Here is a 21,267-nt window from a genome sequence, read left to right as displayed (position 1 = left end):
AAATAAATTAAAAAATAATGAACCACAGTCATCAAATATTTCTACGTTGTACAAAAATTAAAAACTCAAGGCAGGCTCTGCCCATTAGCAGCCAATATGAGACAGTCTGCTAGGGATATTTGAAAATACGGTACTTCCCCTTGCATTAAAATGGTGTTAGGAAAAGCCCAAGGGCATGCAAGTTCACTGCAAAACTCAAATGGAGCGGTCTTTCTCACCAAGTTAAGCACAGAACAAATATAAATCACAATGCAAGCGTGGCACCTTAACAAATAACTTGTGAATCTGGCTATACAATGAGGTGGTGATGTTTTGAAAAGAAAAGCACTGAGTTGTGTAGTCCACTGTGCTATTATCCTAGATGTACAGAGGCAGAATTCTGTTCCAAATAAAATTGAGTGAAAGGAAAGGTCAGGCCATAGTGAATTCATTTCGCTTGCTTTGACACTCTCTAAGTACATTTCCGAGTCTTACTCCTGACATAGCTCGAGGGCTTGAGTGCAAGCCTTTTCTCAACCAAGTTATGAAAACTCCTTACCATAGGCAGACAAATGTCATGGCCAAAAATAACAAGGGAAGCAACAATGAAACCTCAAAGCATCTGCACTTAGGATTCCATTCAGAGAATGCTTAGCTCAAGAGCTCACTAAGATACCTCCGTCTCTAATGGGAGTGGGGAATCTTTCGTGGCCTAGCAGCCACATTCCCCTGGGGACAACCAAGCCTGTGGTGGGGAGAGCCAGGGGCCAAAGCAGGCAAGGGCAGAGGCAAAAGTGGCCAGAGAAATAATGTGAATTTTACCACCTAGAGAGCTCCTTGGGGGGAAAGTGGGGATATAATTGCAATAAACAAAGCTCTAAATCAGGGCAGCCCAACTTTTCATACCAAGTAGGCCGCAAGAGTACTTCTACACGGAACCCGAGGCCGCACGCTCCCTTGTTGCACATGGGGGGGGAGCAAGGCCAAAATTTGACACACACACCCCAGGCTTTGTGTTGTCTCCCCAAAGCTGGATTAGCGAGGTGCTGGGCTTTGGGAAGGAGGCATGAAGCTCTGGCAGGGCCTTCCGACCTCTTTTCCAAAGCTGGGAAAGTGCTAACAAGGCAGGACCCTGTCAAAGCCCTACCTCTCTAGCGGCAGCTAAACTGGTGACTGGAAGTGGCCGCCAAAACCATATAACACCAGTCCTGAAAGACCTACATTGGCTCCTGGGACGTTTCCGAGCACAATTCAAAGTGTTGATGCTGACCTTTAAAGCCCTAAATGGCCTCGGTCCTATATACCTGAAGGAGCGTCTCCACCCCCATAATTCAGCTCCAAGGTCTAGCTCCGAGGGCCTTCTGGTGGTTCCCTCACTGCGAGAAGTGAGGTTACAGGGAACCAGGCAGAGGGCCTTCTCGGTAGTGGTGTCCGCCCTGTGGAATGCCCTCCCCTCAAATGTCAAGGAAATAAACAACTATCTGGCTTTTAGAAGACATCTGAAGGCAGCCCTGCTTAGGGAAGTTTTTAATGTTTGATGTTTTATCATGTTTTTAATATTCTGTTGGGAGCGGCTCAGAATGGCTGGGGAAACTCAGCCAGATGGGCGGGACATAAATAAATAAATAATAATAATAGTTATTATTATTATTATTTTCCCAAAGCCCAGTGCCTTTAGGAAGGCAGTGCAAGGGCTGGGGGGTCAAACGTTGCTGAGGGCCACCAAAAATGGCCTTGATGGCTGCATGCAGCTCTTGGGCTGTGCATTGGACAATCCTGTTCTAAATAATGAACCTGTCCTTCACCTCAGGCAGAAAAATGAGTTGGGCTGGCCCTGTCTCCCAAAGGCTGCAAAGCTGTGAGATGCTTGTTTACATCCGTCCAACGGTTCTTAGACTGAGAGGGGCAGAGCAGGGCTGGAGTTCGCAGCCTGACAGAATGGAAGGTCATGGGAATTCTTCCTTCACCCCCTTGGCCATCCTGTGGGGAGTGAAGGGGAAGCATCTCTGCTTTCAGTGTGAAAGCCGGTATTTACTAGTAAATTGTTATTTCTTTGCCGCCTTGTGCAAGGTAGATGCAGATTTGGTTTGGGAATGACATTTCCTGCTCTAAACGGAATGAGAAATGACAGATAAGCATTATGAAATATTTTTACACGGCTGCACAAGAGAGTCAATCCCCCCTGAAGTATGAACTCACCGGCTGGAAGTTATTAATTTTTGCGACGCGATTCAGTTCTTGTGCACAGGGACTAATGCAATTTTAGCGAATGCGTGTGTGCGGTGTTAGATTAGAAAATGCAAATAAAACATTAAACTTCAAATATTAGTCAACTGCTGAACTTTATTCTCAGGCATATTTTGGTCACCCCTCTGATACATTTATTGCAAATTAAAATTATACTTCTTTTCTAAGCACATAAGCTTCAGGTTTGCGTTCTGCTGAACCACTGCACACCAGGGATCCTTCTCGCAGTCTTGACACATTCATTAACATTGCAGAGTTGGTTAGCAGAGTGTCAAAGGGCAGACAGAAAATCCCAAGATGGGTGATATGATTCCAAATTATTAGTAACTATAATACACTGAAAATAATATTGGATACAATATAACCTCTTGTCCCTCAAGGCTAGAAACATTTAGGCTACAAACCTCATAATGGAAAGAGACGAAGAAAGCTTGACAAGGTAATTTTTCAGGCATGAAGGATTCTTTGCTGACATTAACGACGCATGATCTGCATTTTTCTGCCTGAATTACTTAATGCACTAAAGATACTCTATTAGTGGGACAGTAAACTTTGCTGAGCCAGTATGCCAAAGATTTATCAACCCGAGTCAAATCAAAATGGCTTGATTCTATCAAATTTATAGGCATCTTTCTTTCTTTCTTTCTTTCTTTCTTTCTTTCTTTCTTTCTTTTTCTTTCTTTTTCTTTCTACAGCAACGCATGAAGTGATCACTCACAGGCTCACTTTCTTTTTTTAAAAAATTGCTTTTTATTAAATTTTTCACAAACAAAAATAAAACAAAATAAAACAATCTTTTACATTCATCATTTTATGCCATCTTATTTACACTGCGTATATTCATGCCCAGACTTCCTTCCTTCCCGCTTCGGTTTTCTTAATATATGTCTTCTCTTGTAGATTCTTATTCACCTTCCATACACATCACAGGATTTATATCAACCCTGCTGAAGTCTTTAAATTTCTACAGTTAGATCTTATATATGCCACAAATTTACCCCTCTCTTCTTCAAACTTTGTCCCTTTTTGGTCTCGAATTCTGTAGGTCATTTTAGCTAATTCTGTATACTCAAAAAATTTAGCCTGACGTTCCATTATCGTTGGGGTCTCCTGTAATTTCCATTTTTGAGCTACCAGTATTCTAGCTGCTGCAGTAGCATATTGGAATAGTTTATGGTCCTTCTCCTTAACTTCCTCCCCTATGATCCCTAATAGAAAGGCTTCCGGTTTTTTCGGGAATGTGTAATTAAGAAGTTTCTTCAGTTCATTATATATTAAACTCACAGGCTCACTTTTGAAGTTTCGGTGGAGCAGAATCATGATTTGCACTGGCGGCTTTCCTTTTCTTGCTGCGAAAGAGAATCTCCCCACTGCCATTTTAGCAAACCTTCTAGGGAAAGGTGATCAAACACAGGGCTGGCCTGCCCGTGAGGCGAGTTGAGGTGGTTGGCACAGACAGCAGATCCAGCTTCCACCAGGCCCACCCGGTGTCACCCGTGCCCACCTGGCTTGCCAAATGCAAGGTGGTTCTTTTAAAATTAGATTCAGCAGCAATACAAAGCACGAGTTTTGCAAGATATATATACCAAGCATGCACCTCAATCTGCCACTTAGAAGCCCTCAAGAAGTGGTGAAGTGACTCCCCAGGTAGCCTTAGTTTGCACAGCCCTGCAGCCATCAGTCCGTGCATGAGCATCTAAAAAACTATGCCCAGCACCATCTGATTTATAGATAGCTAGTGTGTTGGCCTGTGTGGTTTGCCAGACTAGCTACGTGCAGGTCATTCATTAGCTACCTCTCCCAGTGCCTCACGTTCTCCAAACAATGTCTAACACCAAAGAATGTACAGTGGTACCTCGGGTTACAGACACTTCAGGTTACAGACGCTTCAGGTTACAGATTCCGCTAACCCAGAAATAGTACCTCAGGTTAAGAACTTTGCTTCAGGATGAGAACAGAAATCGCGCGACGGCGGTGTGATGGCAGTGGGAGGCCCCCTTAGCTAAAGTGGTACCTCAGGTTAAGAGCAGTTTCAGGTTAAGAACGGACCTCCTGAACAAATTAAGTTCTTAACCCGAGGTACCCCTGTACCCAGCAATATCACTTCCTTCCAACAGGTTAGGACTAGGACATTAAAGGCTGTTCTCAGGCATCAAAGAGCCTCACAAAAGATAGGGAAAAGGAAGGAACAGGGGGCAGGAAGAGGGCAGCCAAGTCAGATAACTAACTCCTCGAAATACAAATATCTTCCGGATAGATTGCCCGTACACCACCTGATTGTTTCCTCTACCTGATTGTTTGTCGCCACTTCCTCTGTGCCTGGCTATAGTGGTAGGCAGTTGTGGAGGAGGCGGGCACATTAGCGGGCATTCAGCAGAGGAAGTGGCTGGGTGTGGAAGAGGCAGCCATGGCAGTGTGTGAGCGTGGAGGGCGCCATTTTCTGTTCTGCCTGAAGTGGAACATTGGAACGGTCTCCCTTGGGAGGTTGCGGATTCTCCTTCCTTGGAAGTTTTTAAGCAGAGGTTGGATGGCCATCTGTCATGGATGCTTTAATTAAGATTCTGGCATTGTAGGGGGTTGGACATGATGATCCTAGGGGTCCCTTCCAATTCTACAGTTCTATGATTCTATGAAAATACAGTGGTACCTCGGGATACATACGCTTCAGGTTACATACGCTTTAGGTTACAGACTCCGCTAACCCAGAAACAGTACTTCAGGTTAAGAACTTTGCTTCAGGATGAGAACAGAAATCAGGCTCCGGCAGCGCGGCGGCCACAGGAGGCCCCATTAGCTAAAGTGGTGCTTCAGGTTAAGAACAGTTTCAGGTTAAGAACAGACGTCCGGTACTTAACCCGAGGTACCACTGTAAGGCCTCAATCCAGCCAAAGTTAAGTGCTTTTAACTCCCACTGCTTCTCTGTTGGAAGAGTTAACCTCAAGTCTCTCTCATTTAAATCAGTGCTTGACTTTGGCTGAATTGTGCTATTGGTTTATTGGTAAATTAATTCCCAGACAATTACATAAGCTTTCTGGAATCCATAACTTCACAGAGGTGTATTACAAAAATTATAAGAGTAATTGGGGGGGGGGGGGAAATCACACGCAAATCAAAAACTTCATGATCCACGAATCTATAATGGGTTGTACATAGAACAAAAGGCATATCTAAAACATCAAGAAATGGGTCAAAATAAATGTTCCAAAATTCCACAGGCCCAGTGCTTCCTATCAAACCACGGTCTCAAATGAATAGCTGATCCATTCATCATGTTATATCTGCTAGCGAAAGATGTATATTTCACTAGCCGAAGGATGCAGTCAATGACCCCATCAGTATTTTTCAATTTTAACTACTTGGGTCTGAAAAATACGCCAGGCTTCAGATATGGAACTTGATCAATCACATTCTGAAGTCTAATATGTTTAATGTCCCAACACTATTCGAATGGAATACAGACCACTGCAAGCCCTGCCTAAAGGAACAGTTCTGCAATGTTTCAGAAACCTATCCTCTACCAGTTCAATCCAGCAATTGCCTGTTAATTGGCTAGTGGGTCAGATTTGTGAGTTTTTAATAGGGATGTCATTTTAGCCCCAACTACTATTTTGGTCCCGTTCCTGACAGATTTGAAAGCCTGACCGCTAAACAATTAGCAACGTTCTTTGTTATTCTAGTCTGCAGCAAACAGGTAACTCCTACTTTCTGACAGGCTTCAGATGTTTCAAAAGAATTATTATGCGCTCCGCGATCCTAATTAATTCCCCACCCCCAATGTCTAAAAAATCTCTTCCTGAACTTTCGCTGAGCTGGTAACCAGTGTAATACTGAAGTGTAAAAAAGGACTACAACCTCATCTGAACACCTTCATTACCACTTTGAAAAAAGTCACGAATGAATCACTTATTAGAAGCACCACCTCCAAGAAAGGGGAATCAGGTTTTGGTTGGGGTTTTTTTGCAACAGGGATGTTCAAATATCCTGCCATACCTGTAGAACAAGAAATACAATGGCTCAAGGTATAGTGAACAAACAGCAGCATCGCAAGAACAAATGACAGGCTGAATGTTCGCATGTTCTTTTTTTCTTACACCAAGCTTTTTCCAGCAGTATAATTTGTTCAGTTAATCAAGAAATCTAAATATTGCAGGACAATAAGTAAATCAAATTATATTTGGAATACCGTGTCCAGTTCCAGATGCCATATTTTAAGATAGAACATTTACTAACTGTGACCAGTTTGGTGAGTTAGGGTTGCCATATTTTAGTCAAAACTGCACACGATAAGAGAAATTTGTACTAAAATGCTGATAAATTTTCATGAGATCTTTTTTTAAAGAAAAATTGCAAAGTGCTGCAGAAATATTGAGAACAGAGAAACATCATGGGACAGGTGTTCCCAGCTTCCCCACCTGTTGCCTTTGGAAGCTTTATAAGAAGTTTCTGCAGGAGACGGACAGGGAACAGTGACATGGGAGGGGTGTTTCTAGGTCCAAGGTGAAACTGTCACGCTCCCTTTTTATTTCTGCTGCTGGATTTTGTTGATGTTATATCTATAGTACTGAAGTGTCATTGTTGTTTGCACATTGTTGTACGTGCTACTGTGTTGTTGTTTTATTCTGTTATTATGAAATCAGTTTTGCACTGTTTGATTTTGAAATGTATACCTGTTTTTTCTTGGCTGTAAGCTGGGAGAATTGAAATGGACTGATCCTTCTATTCCTAGGTAAGAGTTGTTCATTTGTGGAAAATTGTAGGCTCCCTTTCCCTGGGGGTATTTTGCTTAATGTGGGAAAGGCAAAGGCCAAGCAGAAATGTATCAGGGATGTGACTGTAGAGCCTGCATGAAGCAAAAAGGTGGATTCGATTCCCTCTGAGGTCCCTTCCACTTCTTTAATTCTGCATCTTTCTTTCTCTGGCTCAGGTTTACAGCCTACACTAACAAACCCTGCAAATTTCATTTAGGATATGAAAAAAGAAATGCTCCAAAGTCGAGATGGTTGTTTACTCTCTTCTGTTTAACTTCTGGCGCAAAATAAATCATTTGCTAGAAACAAGGTTGCCCAGGATGAACTTTCTCAATTTATTTTGGCTAGCTGAAGAATCTGGTTTCCCAGCACTGATGATAGGATCCAGTCATATGGAATGATATATTGCATTAGTCTGAGTAGACCCACTTCAACCGACTGACTCAAGTTACAAGACCATGAATTTAACAGGTCTGCTCTAACTTAGTCGGATATCCCCCATTGTTCCTCCCAGATCTGTTTTAATGGAAACTAGCAGTTAGCAGCTCAATTTCATCTCAGAAACACGCACATATATTCTTTATCAGCTGTAAAATCAGTGCCATGGTATGCAGATATAAAGTTTCAGCATGAACTGAAAAATTGCATATTAAGGTTTCGTTTAAAGAGGGTGTTAGGCTTCACTGAGATTCCAGCATTGATTCCAGATGGACAATATCACAAATGTGCCTCTTAATCTGCATTACTGCATCTGTGGGAAGACAGTGAAAAACATTCAACACTAAACAGTCTCCATTAAATATTCTACACTGTTATTTATACAAGTATTTAGCATGAATTGTTACAGCACCTTCTACATGATGGAAACTACTCCAACCAACATAAATCAAAGATTTCCTTGGCCAATAGGAGCAACGCTACTCTATGCCCTTGTCTACATCCTGTGTTGGTTTTCACATGTACAATGAGCAGCGCATGTTTTTGGAGTACAGGTAGATTCCACATATAGCAGGGGAAATCAGCAACCAGCTGATAGACCATGTTTCAGGATAAAAGAGAATGGAATTCATTGCAAAATATAGAGATTGATTCTTTACACAGACGGCATTAGATTTCAACCAGCAACACTGCGGTTAAATCTCACAAGGTGGTAGAGGTAGGAGGGGTATGATGCCAAATATGGAGACGATGGTAGGCGTCAGATAAGCATGCAAGGAGCCAAATTGGGTTAAAGAGGAAGGTTGGAGTGGAAATACATGTTGCTACAAAGCGGGCACTGGCACCTGTGCAACTGTCAGCGAGGGAGAGGGCGACTGAAATGAGAACAGCATATTCCAAGTCAGGAGGGTGGAGAGAAGCTCTCATTGACAGGGTTGCAGCAGATCAGGAGATCGTCCTCAGCATGTGCTCACTAGTGTTATCGCAACTTCTTGCGGGTCAGACACCCCTGGCTCTTTTGGACCACGCGGGTGGCGCTGTGGGTTAAACCACAGAGCCTAGGATTTGCCAATCACAAGGTCGGCGGTTCGAATCCCCATGACGGGGTGAGCTCCTGTTGCTCAGTCCCTGCTCCTGCCAACCTAGCAGTTCGAAAGCACAAAGTGCAAGTAGATAAATAGGTACCGCTCCAGCAGGAAGGTAAATGGCGTTTCCGTGCGCTGCTCTGGTTCGCCAGAAGCAGCTTAATCATGCTGGCCACATGACCTGGAAGCTGTCTGCGGACAAACACCGGCTCCCTCAGCCAATAAATCGAGATGAGCGCCGCAATAATAATAATAATAATAATAATAATAATAATAATTTATTATACCCCGCCCATCTGGCTGAGTTTCCCCAGCCACTCTGTTAAAAACAATCAAGTGTTAAAAACAGTACAGCATTAAATATTAAAAACTTCCCTGAACAGGAAACCCCAGAGTTGGCCACAACTGGACCTAATGGTCAGGGGTCCCATTACCTTTACTATATTGATTATCTAGAAGGAGTTGGAGAAAGGGCGATGATAGGAGGCAGAAAGTGGGTTGAGCCCTGAGTTGCACAGAACCACCATTCAAATGGAGATGCACGCACTACGCACTTCTCTGCAAGTCCCAACTAATCCAAGTAAAATGAACAAAGACAGAAGGGAGGTAGGGAGAGGAGCCAAACTAACAGGGATTGGAGCAATGCAGCCTAGGACTGAACCCATAAAGTCTGATCCACAAGGGCTTAAGAGGGAAGAACTCCTGCAGGTTTGATCACCTGAGAAAGTAGTTGTCTAGAGAGAGAAAGAAACTGGAACTAGAGTACCACTACTTTGTAAACAACAGGAGATCTTGATCTGCGTACAGTTGGGATCTAAGATCTCCACCATGGTGATACATACGAAGATATATATATATATATATATATATATATATATATATATATATTGTGTGCAAAAGAGGGTTCTGTGTCTGGTGGAGGGTTCTAATCCATAAGTAATGATGTGCGCTACCATAATTAGGAATAATGACAGGGCATCAGGCATGGAGCTTCTTCCATCAAGGCTCTAAGTAGGTCAAATCAAGATGTGACCCAAATGGCTTGATTGGATTAGGGGTCAAACAGAAAGAGAATGGCATTTCCTTTTCGTTTCCAGAGGTGAAGCTGGTGAGAGTCTCTCTTACTGACTGATATTAACAAATTCACAGTGCATCTTTCCTTGTCAGCCTAAACATTTGGTTTGCAAGCTTTCCTGGGCAGCTTGGACAATTCAAGGTGATAGGGACATGCTTAAAATGACAGTAAGGCTGGGCTTGTCAGTAACGGGGAGACTCTTTCTGCACCGACTACCGTATTTTTTCATGTATAATACGCCCCCGTGTATAAGAAATTAGGAAAATTGGGGGAGATTGTCCACAGCTGTTGAGCTTTTTTTGGGAGGGAGGATTGCCGAAAGTTGCTCACCCACCTGACCTACATTGCCACTCACGCACGTCCCAAAAGCTGCCAATCGCCCACCCAGTTGCCACAGCGGCAGCAAATCAACACCAGCCCTTGCCGAAGCCACCAATAACATGCCGAATAGCCACTGTCAATCTCCAGGTTGCAGCAGTAACCAATCCCACGTCCCCCCCGATGCACTATCCATGTATAAGACGACCCCCCCTTTTTTTCCATAATTTTCTCAGAAAAAACCCCTCGTCTTATATACGGAAAAGTACGGTACTTTTGCCTTGTAAGCGTATTTGTGGCCCAGTGCTAGTTGATGTTGGGCTGCTGGTGCTTTGTGGGGCTGTATTGGGAGGATTATTTTTATTTTATTTTTTCTGGTATTTTGTTGTATGTTTTGTTATGGCCACTAGCCCAAACAAATAAATTCTACAGATGTATGATATGTAAAGATTGGTTTAATAGAAGCGCTCTCTCTCTCTCATTAATGCATGATGGTTATAATAATGCTGACATATGCAGGATATTAATTTTTCTTTTTATCATACATTAGATTAACTGAAACAGTTAGCAACTTTAAAGATCTTAAAAGTAGTAACATGGTGCTTTTGCAAAACCAAAACAGATGTGGAAAACTTGCATCTTTCCTGAACATGTATACACCATTATTCCTATCCAGGGCAAAAACTGATGGCATTTGTATGCCACCCCATAATTTTTTCTGGTAGGCTTATAATAAAAAAGCAATTTTAAAAAATATATGTAAAAAATAAAACACGAAAGCATGAATCAAAAACTACATAAATACAAACAAAAGAACCTCACCATACCCCCAGAATTAAAACACGGATTTATAAAATAAACACTAAAATAGTAATCTTATTAGATAAAATATATTTTTTTAATATATCTTAAGGAAAGGTCACATTCTTTAGGTTTGTTTGCTACTGTTTTTGTTGTTAGCAAAAGCAGAGAAATAAGATTTATACGCCTTCTATTCTGGATGCTCCACCTCTGACCAACTGACATGTCAGTTTCTTTTAAGACTATGGATTACAATGCTTAAAGAACACATATAAAGGCAGAGAAGTGAACATCTATTTTGGTACTGCAGATTCTTCCATATGCCTTCTGCATGTGCCAGTGATACCCAGAACTGCACCACTGTTGCAGCTTCCATCTACCAATAATCATGTCACAACAAAAAGGACAAGGGCAAGGCTTTCTCTGCTACAAGGGAAAAGTCTTTGCTTAAGGTCGCCACTGGGAGTTTCCCTTGAAAGCAAACAGCAGACATTTGGAGAGGCAATTTTGTTGGGACCATAGCCAGGAGAGAAAGTGTTTAGCTTCTCGCCACCACGACCACCCTCATGGTGCTGACATTATCTCACACTTTCCTGCAGCTACCTATTTACAGAACACAAAATGTGCGTGTTAATTTCATTCACACACTTGTTTATTTAAAAATCATATGCCCACCATTCATCTCCCAAAGGGAGCCCAGGGAGCCTCTTGAGAATAAAATTGCATACAAACAATTTCAAATAGCGCCATAATTAGAGTGGTTCTTACTGGGATCGTTGAACTGAAAGAACCTGCTAGACTTTTACCTGTTCTTCCACATACAACCCTCTTCTTCTGTGGTCTTGGGTCCCAGTTATTTAAAAGCTGACCCTTTGTCAGGCTTCAGGCACCGAGGCTCTGCACCAGAAGGGGCCCTGGCTATCAACCCAATTGGACTTGCAGCAGCTGCCTGGTCCAAAATCATCAGGGGTTACAATCCAAGGCAACAAAGAAGGATCAAGAGCGCAAGGATCAAGTGTGTAATCAAAACCAAGCCGGGATCAAGACTGAAGGCAGCATTCAGACAAAGGGAGATGGCACTTAAACAAGAGACAAGTTAGACTAGTAAGGTAAAAGGTAAGGCAAAGGACCCCTGGATGGTTAAGTCCAGTCAAAGGCGACTATGGGGTGCAGAGCTCATCTCGCTTTCAGGCCGAGGAGGCGGGCGTTTGTCCTCAGACAGCTTTCCGGGTCATGTGGCCAGCATGGCTAAACCGCTTCTGGCACAACAGAACACCGTGACGGAAGCCAGAGTGCACGGAAAAGCCGTTTACCTTCCCACCGCGGTGGTACCTATTTATCTACTTTGCACTGGTGTGCTTTCGAACTGCTAGGCTGGCAGGAATTGGGACAGAGCAACGGGAGCTCACCCCATCACGGGGATTCGAACCGCCGACCTTCTGATCGGCAAGCCCAAGAGGCTCAGTGGTTTAGACCACGGCACCACCCGCGTCTAGTACCACAACCTAGTCACAAGTGGTAACTAATATGGTACCCTGTACAGGTTGTGGATTGCAATTCCTATCAGATTCAACTAGTACGGCCAGTGATAAGAGATGACAGGAACTGCAATCCAGCAACAGCTGGAAGGCAACATATTGGCTACCCCTGGCCTGGATAATGTCCTCAAAGGCACAGTCCTCAAGTCAACCAGGCTTGGTGGAAAAACAGTGAATGGGTGATGCAGGATATAAATGACTACTGGGGAGTCGGGGTTGAGGAACTACTTTCCACTCCAACGCTTTGTATTTTGCTCCTCAGCCTCCGATCAAGAAGATGCAAACATATTGCAACACGGAGGGTCTGGAGTTAGAGAAGAAGACATTCAGTACATTTCTGCATGAAGATGAAGCTTTCACCTGCCAGTGACATACTGTAATTCTGGCAAACACAACGTAGTAAAAATATAGGCCGATCTGTAACATTCTGACTGGTTAGCAAAACTGCCTACATTCAAGTGTGAGTCACTGAATGATGACATCCCAGGTGATGAAACGTATAGATGCAAATTAGCTGTCAAATACGGCCTACAGAAGTCTTAAGTCTTTTTTATTGGGGGAGGGGAGAGGCAGGTGAAAACAGACCCAGACATTGCTGCATCTAAGGTTTCCACATCTCTTGCAAGGAAGGAAGAGAAGAGACCCTGGTAACTGCTATAAAAAAAATCCAAGGCTGGTTTAAAAGAAAATGTGTGAAAATTCAGGGTGGACCTTGATAAATGCTGCATATGCTTCCAAGAGATAGCACAGGGTGGCAATAGGTCTGCGAGAAAGCTATTGCGGAACAGGTTTTCTCTAAACCTGTAACAAGAGAAGAACAATATATTTATTTGAAGAGGTAAGCTGAAAGGCAGCACTTATATACAAGTGCTGTCATAGCCAGTTTCTCAGCACTTAAGAGTGCATAACATCACCATCCCTCGTTGAACTTTGGTTCTTTCTTTATAAAATTGCAATATGCCGCTTCTTCTGTGTCCCCCTCAGAAGCAACTCTCTGGTCCATGCCTTGAACATGTTTCTGGATCAGGCCAATGGAGCATCTACTCCAGACTCCTCTTCTCACAAGGGTCAGCCAGGGGCCTAGGGGAGCTTGCAAACGGACCTTGAGCACAACAGCGCTCTCCGCGCCTGCGGTTCCCGGCAACGGACATTGAGAGGCCGACAGTGGAGGTGGAACACAGCCATCGTGGCTAGCAGTCTCCTCCTCCATGAATTTGTCCAATCCAAAATTATCCAAGTTGGTGGCCATCCTGTGGGAGCAAATTCCATGGATGAACTCTGCGCTGCGTGAAGAAGTACTTTATTCTGATTGTTCTGAAGCCTCCAACATTTCAACTTCATTGGATGTCTACAAGTTCTACTGTTATGAGAAAGGCGGGAAAGCCTTTCTCTATCCACGAGACATCACCTTGCCAACAAAGGTCCGTATAGTTAAAGCCATGGTTTTCCCAGTAGTGATGTATGGAAGTGAGAGCTGGACCATAAAGACCATCTGGACTTAGTGGAGGAACGGGAAATCCACACAGGATTATTATTTTGCTTATCGGCTTAAGGAGACTAACAGAAGAGATCGTAAAGGAAAAATAGAAATTATATGAACAAGATATGATGTGGAAACACCAAGATAAGACTGGATAGAATTATGAATTTTGTCTGGATTGATTGGGACTGATTTGGACATTAACGCAGTAATAAGAAGATGATCTGAATCCCCCTTTGGATCTTGAAGTATGGGTTCCCCCAACAAAATTTAAAAATTTGGCTTTGTAATTTGGAATTTATGTGATGTGATTTAATTTGATGTGATTGGCCAGTTAATAAAAATTATTAAAAAAGAGAGAGAGAGAGAGAGAGCTGGACCATAAAGAAGGTTGATCGCCAAAGAATTGATGCTTTTGAATTATGGTGCTGGAGGAGACTCTTGAGAGTCCCATGGACTGCAAGAAGATCAAACTTATCCATTCTTAAGGAAATCAGCCCTGAGTGCTCACTGGAAGGACAGATCCTGAAGCTGAGGCTCCAATACTTTGGCCACCTCATGAGAAGAGAAGACTCCCTGGAAAAGACCCTGATGTTGGGAAAGATGGAGGGCACAAAGAGAAGGGGACGACAGAGGACGAAATGGTTGGACAGTGTTCTCGAAGCTACCAGCATGAGTTTGACCAAACTGCGGGAGGCAGTGGAAGACAGGAGCGCCTGGCGTGCTCTGGTCCATGGGGTCACGAAGAGTCGGACACGACTAAACAACAACACTCCTATCATGTTGCCTCTTCCTCATCCTTTATCCAAACCCCAAAGTCACAAACACAGGAACTTTTCCTCCTAGGGGAGTTGTTCCCTGGTCAGCTTTTTGCCTCATCTCCTCTCTGGCCTTCCATCATCTCACTTCTGTCCAGCATGTTCAGGGAAGTTGTTAATGTGTGACATTCTAATGTATTTTTAATCTTTGTTGGAAGCCGCCCAGAGTGGCTGGGGAAACCCAGCCAGATGGGCGGAGTACAAATAATAAATTATTATTATTATTATTATTATTATTATTATTATTATTATTGTGACATTATTCACCTTTTCCATCACCCTGATCACATGACACCTCTCCATAAATCCATACACTAGCTTCCTGTATGTTCCTGGGTCCTTCACAACCTTCTCACCTTTACCTCCACATCTCTCTGTTCTTATACCATAAAACATACGTGCCTGATCTTCATCCAACTCCACCACCCTCAGCCTTCTGCTGCACTTTTATTTCCTCAAATGAGACTGCCATTTCTCCCCCGTTGCCCCTTATGCCTGGAACTGCCTTCCAGAATGGCCCTATGAGGTCATCTCGCTTATGTTTTCCAGAGCTCTCCTCAAAACATTTTCCATGAAGTTATAGGCACAGCCCTTTAGTCCCAATACACTACTATGGTAACTTAACTAACGCGTGTGTAACTAAACTGTTTGTTGTTTACACCTGCCTCTGTTTCTCTCCCTTATCTTCGTTAGACACAATGGAGATATTTCAGAAATGTCTGGTTCAAGGGTGAGGAACCTTTCCCAGTTTGAGAAGTACATTCCCTAGTGCGTAACCTTCCCCAGGGCCACATACCAGCAGCGGTTAGCACCAGAAGCAAAAGCAGGTGGAGCAATGGCCATGACTTCTACCTTTCTACAGTGGGCGGCCACACACAAATCACAACATACGCATATCTGTATATTCAATGCGAGGAAGCAAGAGGCATCACCACTCTTCCAGGACACCTTTCAGGCCAGGCAAATCAAGGAGCAGGGCTGCTAATGGGTGATGCTTGGGAAGGGGACAACACCTAAGAGACTCCCAAGGGCGGGATAGAGAGGTCTGGAATACGTACTGCTTTTGGCCCCTGATATAGAGCTCCCCACCTGTTCTAGATTATAAGACACACTATGGATTAAGCTATATAAATAAAACAACAGCAATGTGTTTCAGGGCTATAGCAATTCCCAGACTAGCAAGCATTTCAATTGTAATGACCAGAGAAAGAGCCACTTGTGATGCCTTGTTCTGCTTATGGAAATATTTCCCAGGGATGGTTGCCTGGTGCTGACAGTGCTACCTTTTGGAAACCAGATGAAGACCTTTGATTTGCCTAGGCTCTGTTGAGGCGTAAGTGGGAGGAGGGTATTCCCCCCAACACAGACATTTTCCTAATGCTGTTGGCTTTTTCAATTTCTATTTTTTATTTCTTCACAACCATTTCAAAACTGCAAGCTCAGACCCTCCAAGTGTCCCTATTTTCCAGGGAAAGTCCCAGATTCACAGAAGCTGTCCCGATTTCTGATGGTCCCACTTTTCCTTAGGACATCCCTATTTTCATCGGAGGGTATGGAATTATGCGACCCCCAAGCCAAGGAGATAAGTAACTATAGGACCTTTAGAAGACATCTGAAGGCAGCCCTGTATACGTTTAATGTTTGATGATTTTTTAAATATATTTTGGAAGCAACCTGGTCAGATGGGCTGGGTATAAATATTATGATTATTATTGAACAGGATGTCCCTATTTTCATTGCAGAAATGTTGGGAGGGTATGTGAGCTGCTCTGAAGTACTAATAAAGCAGCACAGGGGCTTCAGCAGAGTAAATAAAATAAAAGTCTGAGCGATACGCACATACATCAGGGTGGCAAAGGGAGCACTAAAACATGTAGAAAGGTAAAGGGACACTGATTGCCACTTTTGCCCCTCGAGAGCCAAGCAGTGGCTGCAAAGCCGATCCTCTGAGCAGTGTGGCCACATGATCAGCAGCAAATGCAGGAACTAATCCGCATGGCCTGCTCCATCTGGAATGAGGCTCCGTTTAATTTGCCTTTGTCCAGCTCATCACTACTTACAGGAAAGCATCCAGAGTGTTTCCACAGGGATAGTCAGCTTTACGCAAGAAGAGCCTGACAAGCCACATCAGCTGCAAACTACAATCCCCAGGATGCAACGCTCCCAGCAAAGCTTCGCAAGTCAGAAGTCGCCCCTCACTGCAGACCCTGCTGCGAAAGCGGCGCTCGCCTGAGAGGCCGACGCTCCCGTGCGCCTCACGTGACGCGCAACCAAACCCGACCTCCTCTTAGCCTGCGAATGGTCGGGACCCTTGGCCAATCGCACCCTTCCACTTAGCACAGGCCTTCCGCCATTGGTGGAGGCGGTTAGGGCCTCCGCCTCTCTCCATTCCGCGCCCTGCGGCTCTGGGCTCCGATTGGCCGCCGGCCTGCCCTTTTGAAGTACCTGTCGCTCTCTGACAGGTTAGTAGGGAGTTCCCTCACGGAAGGACGGACGGAGGAGAAGGAGGGAGAGGAGGGGTGAGCGGCAGGGGCGACAAGTGGGGCGGGGCCTCGCTGTTGGCTCCGCCCATCCTGGTGCGAATGTCATCGGTTGCTTCGGCCTCAATTAACCACCTCTTTCCGCAGCCCCTTTCCGCGCGCGCGCCTCGTGGCACGTCACTCTCCCGTCAACGGCTTACAACACCGTCCCGAGCCAGCGTTGCCTCACACGGAAGCTTTTCTCTCTCCTCACCCGCGGCTTTTGCTCCGCCCACCTCGCGCTCTCGGCCACGCCTCCTCCTCCCATTCCCTCCCCGCCCCCCGCCCTTCCCTTCCCTTCACATCGCGCGCGAGCTACTCCGGTCTCGCTCCCGCTCTCCGCCCGCCTCGCGCCGCACTGGGATGTTGGCGGCGGCATCGGGCGGCAGTTCCCGGGTCGCTGAGGAGATTCAGAAGGAGGAGGAGGCGGGAGGCAGGAGGAACCGCCGCCGCCGCCGCCAGTGAAACGGGCGCGGTAAAGGCGCCGCTGCCTCGCCTCCCCTCCCTCCCTCCGTCGGAGAGCGCGCTGAGGGAAACGGGGCGGACTCTGCCCTTCTTCCTCCTCCTTCGCCGCGCGTGAGGCGGAGAGGCAAGCGAGGAGCCCCGGGGAGCAACATGGCGGAGCACTCGGCCCCCGACCACAAGCACAAGACCGGTGCCGCCGCCTCGTCGTCGTCGTCGTCCAACTCCGCCGCCGCTTCCCAAGCGCTGGCCAACAGCAGGGGCTCCTCCTCCTCGTCGTCGACGACCGGCGCCGGGCCCCCGGCGGGCGGGGGCGGCGGCGGCCTGTCGGGGGGCCTGTCGCAGCCGGCGGGCTGGCAGTCGCTGCTCTCCTTCACCATCCTCTTCCTGGCCTGGCTGGCCGGCTTCAGCTCCAGGCTCTTCGCCGTCATCCGCTTCGAGAGCATCATCCACGAGTTCGACCCCTGGTAAGTGAGTTGGGGAGCAGAGGGCGAGCAGGAGCCGGGGATCCCCCTCGCCGCCCGCCTGCAGGCTGAGAGGCAGGACGCTGCCGGGTAGCCGGCGGGGGGGGGGGGACGTGAAACGGAGGAGCAGGGTCGACGCCGGCCCTCTGCACAAGCGGGTACCGGGAAGAGTCTCCCGGGGCCAAGCGCGGAAGGGACTCGGAGCACGCGGAGCGCTAGGCGTGGTTTTACGGGACCCATTGTGGGTGAAAGGTCCCTTCCTGCGCCGGCAGATGCTCCGGAGCAGACAGGTAGACCTTGAGGGGCGCCTTCTTTCCATCCTGGGCCGAGAGGCCGCCCCAGCCCTGCTCGTGCACTTCATTCGGCAAAACTTGTGCGGCGCCCGCTTCTCCTCGCCGCTGCGGCACGGGCGGCGTGTGCGTCGGAGCAGCAGGAGGAAGAAGGGGGGAATGGCCGAGGGAGCGGCTGCAGGGGAAGCGCGGAGAGAGAGAGAAGGCTGCTGCTTGACGGGACGCTGGTCCGGGAGAGGGGCAGGCGGAGGCTGCTGCTGCTGCGTACAGGTGGGTCGCCGTTAGGTGTAATAGCTGCGTGCTGTGGCAGAGGGGTCTGCGGAGCTGCCTCTGCAATCGTGTGCTAAGAGTAGGGAAATGAGTGCAATCCCACCAGGGGCTAAGCATTTCGCGCTCTTCCTCTGGATTTCTGCTTCCCCAGAGGGCATGTTGTGAACGGGGCTATGCGGAATCTCGGGGGACGGTCTGCCCAGGATTTGGGACGGGAGAGCAAATCGGGAAGTTGGAAGGGGGTAACCTTGCTGGTCGGTAACCCCATCTGAAATACTGAAAATTAGTGTGGCGTTGGTGAAATGTGAGAGGTGATTTTTGATATTCAAGCTTTTTGATATATTGGTATTGGTAGGCATGCAGTGTCGCTTTGCATTTCTCAAATGCATCCCACTGTTTCTCATGAGACTTTGCTTTGTTTCCATATAAAACAAGTATAGAGGTTTAATCCCCATCCCATGGAACATACCACATGGCTGTGGTCTCCGCTAGAGAAAATGTATGAGTTGATTGCACTTCAGATTTTATCCAAATAGCACTGAAGCAAGTGCAGTCCCGAGGTCTATTTCTGCAGGCTCAGGAATACTTTCTGTGCTTAGTTGCCCCATGCTGCATTGATTGGTTTTAAATTGACACTTTATGTTGTGGAACAGTTCATTTCTGAATGTAATGGCAGGTTTTAATGCATCATGATAGGGTTATTCTGACTGAGAGCTTCCTGTGTCGCCACACGGTTGCATGGAGATGTACATTTCTGCCCTTATATTGGATTGCATCACTTATTTTAATCTCATGATTTGCAGCCTGCCATGTGGACTACCATATTTCTCATAAGAGTGGGATGCATTTGAGAAACTGCCACATGTTAAACTGTGGGGAATCCTGAGAGCCACTTCACACATCACATCAGTAATGTGATTAGATTACAGTAGTAATTAGTGTTGTCAGTGTGGTGCAGTGGAATAGAAGTTTGACTTGGACAGGATCTAGATTCATGGCCCTCGTCAGCTATGAAGCTCACTGGATGATAGTGGGTTAGCCTTATTATGTTCTTGTAGTTACTATCTTTCTGTCTAACCTGCTTCACAGGGTTGTTGAGAGGATAAAATGGATCACAACCTTATCTTTGGGATGAGACACCAGTGTAATAATAATTACATGTTAGTGGACAGTTGTGTGTTGTGCAGAAAGAATTAAATGGTTTTTAGTGTACCAAACCACAGGTCTGTGTACAGTCTTGTCCATGTCAAACCAAATGACGTGCTTTATGTTTCTCTCGTGAGGAAAACATACAGCTCAATAGTAGAGTACAGTACATGATTTAGCTGTAGAGGATCTTACATTCACTATCTGGAGAAAGAATTTCAAATTAGAAGGATCTCGGGGCCAAGCTACATGCATTGTCAGGAGGGCCTTTATCAGATCTCTCCCCTCTTTCAAAGGTAATAATAGCCACAGGAGGGAAATATACTTGGAGCCATGGTACTGGGTGAATCCCTTGCCCCAAGTAGTGGGATTGGAGTGTCTATTTGCCCCCCCTTCTAGAGCAAATAACAGCTTGGGGTGGGATTAAGATTGGGAAAATGGCACAGGATTTGTCACTTCCCTAGTGATATGTGTACTATCAGTTTTCTGCAGCAGGACAAATATGAGCTCTGGAGAAGGTCAATTCAAATAAGGCATAGCATATGTGTGTTCCTCTTTCCCTCACTCATTTAGCAAAGCAAAATACAGTGCAAGATCCGTTCAGTGATCTCTGGCATGTATATCATATCAGCCTACCTTGAGCCTTAGAGAGCTGCTGTCAGTCAGAGTAAAGAATATGGACTAGTACTCTGAGCCTGTATATGGCAGTTTCATATATTTTCTTCAATGCTTGGACCAGCTACGTGTGTGTGTGTGTGTGTGTGTGTGTGTGTGTGTGTGTTGAAGCAGCTGTACCTCTAATTGTTAATGTTTTAGTGGATGCATGCTGTGTGTCTGTAACATGCACCTATCAGAATAAAGCTGCTGATGTGGCCCTGAGCACTTAACGTTGCACTTAGCAAAGGCAAGAGAAAACAGGTTTAAAATAATCAAATAGAAGTAGTTTGAAAGCAAAGGATAAAAATGGTGGTGGGTACATTGTCATATAATAGATTCTTTTTTTAAAAAAACTTGATATGACACATAAATTGGAGGTTTAAGCATATTGACTATTAATATTGGATAAACACTTTTGCATTTTATTGTCACTAAAAATGAATTCTATGAAAGTGTTTGCTAAAATCAGTTTCAAAGGTTCCATTACACCCCTGCTCTGACTAAACCTGCAGTCCCATGAACAACTGAAAGCCCCACTGATCAAAGTGAAACTTAATTATGAGTAAACATACTTAGGATTGCACTGTTTGAAACAGGACTCAGGATGGAGCTGTACAAAAAGGATTCTCAGTGGCTTTGATTAAGACACATTGGAGAAAGTAAAGCAATCTGGGACACTGCTGAGAGGCGCTGAACCTGCTCCTTGTTCCAAGGAGTGGTTACTATGATTATGTTAAACCTGTGAATAGATTTTGTGTGTGTGTCCCACAGTGCTTTGGTAAGGAAGTGAAATAAAGGCATATTTGGAGTACCACTTGCATGTGTCCTTCTGTATACTATCACCTCTATTGATACCACCTGCTGTTGATAGACAATAGATATATAAAGGAAAAAGAACCAGAGCTGAGTCGAAACAGAGGTAGCATCATAGA

At 45.4% G+C, this 21,267-nt stretch overlaps 1 protein-coding gene and 1 long non-coding RNA gene across 2 annotated transcripts in view; both read left to right on the top strand.

Moving 5' to 3' along the window:
- Positions 1 to 4,214: 4,214 nt before the first annotated feature.
- LOC310745652 overlaps positions 4,215 to 21,267 on the top strand; it is a 74,250-nt gene continuing 57,197 nt past the window's right edge. The window contains exons 1-2 of the long non-coding RNA XR_014540281.1: positions 4,215 to 4,866; positions 5,100 to 8,593. This is a non-coding gene — a long non-coding RNA (uncharacterized lncRNA). The remainder of the gene's footprint in view (positions 4,867 to 5,099; positions 8,594 to 21,267) is intronic.
- The window catches only part of STT3B (STT3 oligosaccharyltransferase complex catalytic subunit B), a 43,718-nt gene continuing 39,448 nt past the window's right edge, over positions 16,998 to 21,267 (top strand). Inside the window, exon 1 of the mRNA XM_083577899.1 lies at positions 16,998 to 17,975. Within this exon, the coding sequence (XP_083434025.1) occupies positions 17,662 to 17,975 (314 nt within the window). The 5' untranslated portion in view covers positions 16,998 to 17,661. The remainder of the gene's footprint in view (positions 17,976 to 21,267) is intronic.

The sequence above is a fragment of the Podarcis filfolensis genome (genome assembly GCF_964270895.1).
Source record: "Podarcis filfolensis genome assembly, chromosome: 12".
Classification (NCBI taxonomy): domain Eukaryota; kingdom Metazoa; phylum Chordata; class Lepidosauria; order Squamata; family Lacertidae; genus Podarcis; species Podarcis filfolensis.
Note: the sequence above shows the minus strand (reverse complement) of the source record. Positions and strands in the feature narration are given on the sequence as shown.